At 43.5% G+C, this 8863-nt stretch overlaps 1 protein-coding gene across 1 annotated transcript; it reads left to right on the top strand.

The window, feature by feature from the left end:
• The first annotated feature begins 7826 nt into the window (after positions 1-7826).
• LOC122644839 lies at positions 7827-8648 on the top strand. The gene has a single exon (XM_043838216.1). It carries the CDS (start codon positions 7827-7829, stop codon positions 8646-8648), a length of 822 nt encoding a protein of 273 aa, XP_043694151.1.
• The last annotated feature ends 215 nt before the right edge of the window (positions 8649-8863 follow it).

Here is an 8863-nt window from a genome sequence, read left to right as displayed (position 1 = left end):
AATGAGTGGACTAACGTCCACTCGAGGTCAAACTTTCTAAAATAGATGCTACTGACAAATGATAGAATACTCTCTCCAAGCTTCTGTATCAAAAATATATATATATATATATATATATATAAAAAATGATAAAGATGAAAAAAAAATATATACAATAATATATGTGTGTGGCTAACTCTTGTGTGTACTAACCGCATCATGCATAGTACACGAAGTGAAATCAGACGGCAAGGGTACTCCTTGTCGTGCCTTTACCTCAGGGAGGTGAGGCACGCCATACTAAGTACTCTGAGATCGGATGATAGCCGCTTCCTGTACCACTTCTTGCACACACACATTGCATGGGAACCCCTTTTACCCCCATAGTTAGTCGTTGGACTCCATGAGTAGTCATGGGTAATTCGCGACGAAGCTACAGCCCTTGATATTTACTGTACGAGTTTAGAATCACCAGCGAGGGTAGTCACTAGTGTGCTGTGGGGTGCTTTAGCCACCCAAAAAAGGCACTAGCTTGATTGCTCTGAGATTGTGTGACCTACTCTCTAGGTATATCAAAAGGACCACGTACCTGCACTTCGCAATCACGAGCGATAGGTATATCGGTTCTGTTAAGGGTGACCTTGTTCTGTCCTATTAAGCCTATCCATTACATGCATCATGTAGGAAAATAGACCATATATAATTAAGGCACGCCACGAACTAACCCTTGGTAGCTGTAAGAAAAGACCGAGTCTAGGGTCATCTGATGATTAATCTGACTTCAGTACGAGATGCCACCCGAAGTAAGGAATCCAATAGCCCCGCGATGGTACCTCGAAGAACGATGGAAGCTTACTTCCATATGATGGAACCTTATGTGTCCCTCGAAATAAGGGCTTCTCATGTTGACTCCAGGCATAATTATCAGTAACCCGATAACTAGGGTCTTTCTTTTGTTTGTTTGTTTTTTTTTTTTTTGTGTTTCCAAACAAAAGAAATACCTGGCAATGACGACATTCGAAGTCTGGTCTCAGAAGGAGTCCGCTGAAGCTCTGATGACCACTCTGATTACTTGAGCAATAATATGGAACAAATGTTATAAAATACCAAAAAAAAAATCATAAAAACTCAAAAGAAAAAAATGATAAAAAATATATAAAAAGTGGAAAATAAAATTTTTTTTATAAGCCTTCTTAGGGTCTAAACTAGGTTTTCTTCTCTTTTCGTAGAAGCAGCCAAATAAAATAATGAAATAATATGGAACAAATGTTATAAAATACCAAAAAAAAAATCATAAAAACTCAAAAGAAAAAAATGATAAAAAATATATAAAAAGTGGAAAATAAAATTTTTTTTATAAGCCTTCTTAGGGTCTAAACTAGGTCTTCTTCTCTTTTCGTAGAAGCACAATTCCGCTCTTGCCCATCTGGATTCGACACGGTGGAAGGCTGACTCGAGCCAGTCCATCATTCTTCCCAAGCTCTCCGTCCTCTTCTCATTCCTCTAGTTCATTGGCTAAGATATCACTTGCAAGCAACATGGATCCTCCGGAGGACCACTTGTTTGAAATTCACGTCAAGCACCGAGTGGATAGATTGCAGATAGAAATGGCTGAAATGCGGCAACTCATGGCACAACTGGTGCAGTCAGTCAACGAACTCTCTAAGGGGGGGTCCATATCTGGGCCAATGGAGCAGGAGGTCCGGAAGATCAACTCTGCAACCCCCAAGACTCCAATAACCATACTGGTGGAGGAAGGGGATGATAGCCGCCTTATGGATCCTCCCGAAACTGAAAGGGAGAAGAAGAGGAGAGAAAAGGTGTCCGAACTAGAAGTGGTTGTCAAAGGCAAAGTCAAGGAGAAAGACAAAGAGGACCTGTTGTTCTTCCCTGAAGGAAGAATTCCTGAAGACTTCAAGTGGAAGTTGGACAAATTTGATGGATTAGAAGATCCTAGAGCCCACCTCAAGATCTTTGCCACCATCGCTAGATCTTGGGGACTTTCTGAAAACCAAATGGGGCAAGCGTTCTTATACTCATTGGCTGGATTTGCTTTAAGGTGGTTAACACAGCTTGACCACACTCAAACCCGATCATGGGCCTCTGTGGTTAAAGCGTTCACGAAGCAGTACTCATACAATACCGAGATGGATATTAGCCGAAGAGAGTTGGAGACCTTGAGGCAAGAACCGAGTGAAGAATTTTCAAACTACATCATGAGGTTCAGAGAGAAGGCTGCAAAGATGTGGAATCGCCCCACTGAAGAGGAACAGGTCGAGATATTGTTAGAAAATCTATATGGGAATACCGTGAGAAGATATACTACCAGCATTTCAAGACATTTGATGCCCTCATGGCAATCGGGAAGAAGATTGAAGACAAGATCTTCAAAGAAAGGTAGAATCAGAGTAAGACCCGTGAGGCCTCAGGAAGCTACTCGGTATGGAAAAGTCTAAGGGCAAAGGGAGGAAGTACAGTAGGGATAAGTAACCAAGCGGTAGAAGTCCAGGTGGTAACCACAGGATCCACCCCTTTTGTGATCCAAGCTGAACCTGAAGCACCCAGGAGGACTTTTAACTTCGAAGGAATGATACCCTCGTTGTTATTCACCAAGCTCAAGAAGCAGGGAATGATCAATTCAGTTCCCCCTAGGCCTACAAATCCTCTACCCAATCATGGGATAAATATGCTTCAAGAAGACGTCAAACATGCAGATCCTACCAACTTGATTCATCCAGTCGGAAAGAAGAGGAAATTCATGAAGACACACATCTATATAGCAATGTTGACCAAGAGACTTAAAGAGGAAAAAGAACCACAGGCTCAACAGGAGATGTCTTAGGAAGTGGATCGACCCGATTCCCCTTTCTATCATCCAAAGTCAGAAGGTGCCACCTGGGCGGATTACCTGATGCCTGCATGGAAAAACTCACAACCCCTGGTGAAAGGGACCTATTCTCCGGAATCATCTACAGGATCAGTAAACATGTTGCAGGAAGAAGCACCATTCCAAGATCCTACTATACTGATCCAGCCCATTCCATGGTATTTAGGGAAAGATGAGCAGTCATGGCAAGTACGGGCAGAGAAGATGCAGGTCTGCATATATTGCTCCAGAACTAACTATGACGAGAATGTCCGAATAAGCCGACAGCCATGTGATCACGGCAGAGGCATAGCATCCATTAATCGGCTCCAAAAATTGGATTTCTTAGAGTTTGGACTAGAAGGTCTCGAGTCAATGACGCCATTGTGCAAATATGGCTTCTCACCATCCGAAGTATGCCACCTGGTCCCTGAAGAAGAAGAAGGAAATGAAATCACCAGAGTCACACCCCAACTCCTTAAAGCAGTCTCAGCACTGGCTATTGGTCAAGCTCTGTCAGAAGAAGTCTCTCTTATCCATATAGGGGGAGATACTGATGACAGCTCATATGAGGTGGACGACCAAGAAATCCACGAGGAATGGATAGAGTATGCCGAGCAGAGTCTGACGATGGATGATGAAGGAGTGGTTGCAATGGATTGGGTGAATAACATCGCGAGCGATGATAACAGCGACCCAACCAATCTCATCCAACCTGTATCGATAGACGAGGATGAAAGAAGGGATGACTAGGAAATATCCTCACCAAAAGTCCCCAGAAGTGATTGGACTGTGTCTAGAGAAGATTTCAAGCGTTGGAGCATGAGCGTATTCTTCCAGGTGGCAGATATGTTGGATGTTTCCACCAATACTCAAGAGATCCTTTACAAGGCCACTTCTCTATTCCCAGACCTCGTGTGCAGCAATTTTGCAGCACGATGTGAGAAATTGGTGATGCCAAATGAGAGTGATGTACTCGCTCGGACCCTCCATGAGTTGTAAAACATAACTTGGTTAGCCAATGCTTTGGCTCGAGACTTGTTTGGAACCCCTCCTGAAGATCTGGCCCTGTATTCGGATTCATTCTCCTATCCGGACCCACCTCGAAGAAGTGAAACATGGGACGCATGGATCAATGATATCAGTCTCGGGGAATTTCAGAGTGACCCCACCAGAGGCATCTTTCCTATGGACATCGATGATGAAAGGGAAGAGTAGTTAGAAGAAGAACAATCATCTGAAGAAGATGAAAGTGAGCAAGAATCTGATGATGAAGAGTCCGAAGGGGAAGAAGAAACAGAGGATGAGTAACCTTGACAACTAAGGACGCATCTGAAAAAGTATGAAAACATCTGCGGACCTGCACCATGGGCTTTGTCATTCCAGGTGAACAAGATCCATCGGGATGTAGACAAGATCCAGGAAATGCTTATAAGAATGGTGGTCTTGGATGATAAGTACCAAGAAGAGCTTCAACAGCTAGAACCCATCAAAGAGCAGTGGTCACTCCCTCAAGCAATCCATCACTTGGAGAACTCTGTAAAGCTAACTTTAGCTCTGGCACAAGACCTATGTGGGACTCCTCCTCCGTCCCCAAATTAGGACAACAGAGAATACCGTGCGTGGGCAAGAGCGCATGACGATTTTCATATGTGTCATGTCAATGAGGAAGGAATGATTAATGACCCAACAGGGAACATCCACCCAGTTGTTTCGAGCCCTGAAGAGAGTTCCGAAAGTTCAGGTTCTCGAGGGGAAAGGAAGGATCACAACTTTTACAAGTCATTGGCGGAAGCAAGAAAGATGTACCAAGCGGCTTTGGAAGCTTTTCACGCCGTTAGCCAGTTGATACCAGAAGATTCTCACACAGTCCAACAAGTGGCTAAAAAGCAAGAAACCCTTTCGAAAATCCTAGATCAAGCCCAGAAGTCTATTGTGGCCTTGTCCGATGAGGGAGTTGAAATCCGAACTTGTCCCAAGGGTCCCCTTATCATCACTGATAGTGACGAAGAGGATGGTGACTTTTGTCCAGTCAAGTTGGTCATCAAAGGAAGAGAGTCAGAAGTTGTGAAAACCAGGAGTGGCTGAAATTTCAAGAATAAGGATTTGATAGTGAAAAAATATCGGTCTAGCCAATCAACGGTGGTCGTTGAGCCAAAAAACCAAGTACTAGATCAATTAAAGAAGGCTCAAGCCAACATCTCAATCTAGGGATTATTAATGGTGTCACCAACCCACCGAGAAGCTGTTTTGAAAGCTCTCACCAAGGTTCAAGTGCCCATAGAAATGGGACCTGAAGAATTATCTCACATAGTGGGGGCCACTTATGCCATTCAGTCACTCTTTTTCTCATAAGAAGACTTACCCCCCGGAGGGAAGAATCACAACAGGGCACTCTACATCACCGTGGAATGTAACAAGAATCAGGTTCCCCAAGTCCTGATAGACAGTGGGTCCACCCTCAATGTGATGCTTCTCAAAGCCGCGAGATGCATGGGTTTGTCTCTAGACAAGATGAAGTCATCCAGTCAAACCATCAGAGCATATGACAATTCCAGGAGGGAGGTAATAGGGATTCTTACCACCAATGTCAAAATTGGGCCCGCCTGTTTCACCATAGACTTCCAAGTCATCGATATTCAAACATCCTTCAACATGTTGCTCGGGAGGCCGTGGCTACATTCAACAGGCGCCTTAGCATCTAGTCTCCATCAAAAGCTGAAATTTCTACATGACCAGAAAGTGATTACCATCTTCGGAGATCCAGAAATGGTGCATACGTTGGCCAACATAGAAGTGGATGGATCACTCTCATAAGAAGTATAGTTGGGAGGTTTTGAAATCGGCCACATTCGCACTACCTTTGCAAATGAAGAAGATTCGGGTCTAGGGAAATTCCCGATGATGTGGAGCAAGGCCACTATGAGGATCATGAAGAAGATGAAATACTTCCCAGGACTAGGGTTGGGAAAGAACCAACAAGGAATACCAGCATTCCCGAAGATACAAGCCAATACTAATCATCATGGTTTAGGATTCAATTCGAAGGACCCAAAGAAGAAAGCCCCAGGATAGAGAAACAGGGCAATAAATGGCAATCCATACTTCAAGACCCTGAATGGGTACTTTATGAAAGAGGGAGAAGACTTTCCTTACTGTGGAAATCAGGAACCATGGTTCGATCAAGAACAGGACAAACGTCTGCCAGGGCTTGAAATATTCTTTGGAGGTGAAGTAGATTGGGTGATCATGGAGCTCGATCAAGCAAGCAAAAAGGAAGCTACAGGAGATCAAGGGATCAAAGAATTGTTCGAAGTTGCAATAATCATCGAGGAAGAAGAATGAGGATCAACACCACATCTTCTCATACAACCTCTCCAAGGATCCATAGCAAATTGGGCAAGGATGATGGAAGATTTCCATATTAATGAGTCCGAAGTTATAACCGGCTCTAGCATAGTCCTGTCCAAGTCTGTCTCTAAGTCTGTATCTAAGTCCCTTAAAGAAAGTGGAAATGTTCAGTCTGTTGGGTCTGTTTGTACTGTTCCCCTTCTCATGAATGACACTGCTGATTCTGAGTATGTTTCTTCTGCTTCCTATTCTTCTGATGATGATAATGTCTTAGAACATCATAACTTGTTAGAACAATTGGAGCAAAGAAGAGCCCGACTCGTCCGAGAGGACACCAATCTCATAAATATAGGGACCGACCAATGCCTCGAACGATCAAAATTGATTCTTCTCTTAATAATGACGAAATATCTCAAATGATCTCTCTCCTCAAGGAATTTGAGGAAGTCTTTGCCTTTTCCTACAAGGATATGCCAGGCATCGATCCAAAGATTGTGCAACACAAATTACCAACATATCCGGATGCTCACCCAGTCAAGCAGAAATTAAGGAGGATGCGGTCAAAATGGAGTGAGAAGATCAAAGAAGAAGTCATCAAGCAGTGGAATGCAGGGTTTCTCCAAGTAACCCAGTACCCTCAATGGTTACCCAATATTGTCCCAGTCCCTAAGAAAGATGGGAAGGTCAGAATGTGTGTGGATTTCTGAGACCTACACAGGGTCAACCCTAAGGATGATTTTTCGTTATAACACATTGACATTTTGGTGGACAATACTGCAGGCCATGCTCTGCTATCCTTCATGGATGGTTTCTCAGGATATAACCAAATCAGTATGTGCCCGAAGGACAGGGAGAAGGCTACCTTCACCACACCATAGGGAACATTTTGTTACAAAGTGATGCCTTTTGGGTTGAAAAATGCTGGGGCAACTTATCAAAGAGCGGCCACTACTATATTGCACGATATGATACACAAAGAAATAGAGGTGTATGTCGATGATATGATAGTCAAATCTATTGACCGACAGGGCCATTTTGTAGCCCTCAGAAAGTTCTTTGAAAGAATCAAAGAATACAAGGTAAGGCTAAATCCTCAGAGGGCAAGGGCCAAAAAATTGCTGGGTTTCCTTGTTAGCGAAAGGGAGATAGAAGTGGACCCTGACAAGATAAAGGCCATCATAGAAATGCCACCACCCTGGACCAAGAAGGAAGTGCTAGGATTCTTAGGCCACATCCAATACATCAGTAGATTCATATCTCGGTTAACATCCACTTGTGAACCCATCTTCAAACTTCTCAGGAAGAAAGAGCCAAAGAGTGGAATGAGAAGTGCCAAGAGGCCTTCATGAAAATCAAAGAATATCTGCTTTCTCCCTCTATACTTTACCCTCCAGTGCTCGGTGAGCCTTTGCTCCTATATTTGTCAGTAGGAGAAACAGCGATCGGATCAATGATGGCCCAAGTCGGCAAGACGGATGGAGAAGAGCACACAATTTACTACGTAAGTAGGAAATTGCTAGAGTATGAAACTCGATATGCTCCTGTGGAGAAGACATGCACATCCCTGGTTTGGGTAACTAAGAACCTAAGGCATTACATGGTATCACATCCAGTCAAATTGATCTCGCGAATGGATCCAATCAAGTATCTTTTCGAGAAACCAGCATTAATAGGGAGGATGACTAGATCGTTGCTGCTATTATCAGAATTTGACATAACTTATGTCAATCAAAAATCTATGAAAGGGCGAGCGATCTCTGACCATTTAGCAGCATTCCCCTCAGAAGATGACTCTCAAGCAACAGAAGACCTTTTCCCAGATGAAGAGTTGCATTCCTTAGAAGCGGAACCAAATGAAGGTTGGCAGTTGTATTTTGATGGAGCCGCAAATCAAAAGGGGTTTAGTGCTGGGGTATTACTGATAACCCCAGAAGACTTCTACTTGCCAATGGTCTTCCGGTTGGAATTCAGTTGCACCAACAACATAGCAGAGTATGAAGCCTGTGTCATTGGGATGGAAATGGCCTTGTCTGTAGGAGCAGAAAGGATCAGGGTTTACAGAGACTCCTCCATTGTGATCTGTCAAACACAAGGAAAATGGAAAACTAAGGACGAGAAGTTGAAGTCATATCAAGTTTATTTGGAGCAACTGACTCAATGCTTTAAGGAAGTCTCTTTTGAGTATCTACCTAGGGATAACAATAGGTTCGCTGACGCTTTGGCTACTTTGGCATCCATGGTGGAATGTGATACTCGAAACAGGATCCGACCTTTTTTTATAGAAAGAAGGACCAGCCCAGTATATGGAGAGCCAGTCAATGCACTCATCAAAGATGGGAGGCCTTGGTATGCCCCGGTGGTGGATTACATCAGGGAAAGGAGGTACCCTGAACATTTTTTAGAAAGAGAAAAGAGGCATTTGCAGAAATATACTACTCAATTCATCCTCTAGGGGACCCTGCTATACAAGAGGTCTTATGATGGCATCCAGTTATTATGTGTAGATGAGGATCAGGCTCCAATCATTATGGAAGAAATCCATCAAGGAATATGTGGACCACACATGAATGCAAAGATGTTAGCCAAGAAAATTCTCAGGATGGGATATTATTGGGCCACTATGGAAGCTAAGTGTGCTGCCTTCAAAAGGCGATGCCATAAATGTCA

The sequence above is a fragment of the Telopea speciosissima genome, chromosome 11 (genome assembly GCF_018873765.1).
Source record: "Telopea speciosissima isolate NSW1024214 ecotype Mountain lineage chromosome 11, Tspe_v1, whole genome shotgun sequence".
Lineage (NCBI taxonomy): Eukaryota > Viridiplantae > Streptophyta > Magnoliopsida > Proteales > Proteaceae > Telopea > Telopea speciosissima.
Note: the sequence above shows the minus strand (reverse complement) of the source record. Positions and strands in the feature narration are given on the sequence as shown.

Bases quoted from the DNA above. Each gene is read 5' to 3' on its own strand.
- LOC122644839 (XM_043838216.1), top strand. From the start codon at position 7,827: ATGGATCCAATCAAGTATCTTTTCGAGAAACCAGCATTAATAGGGAGG.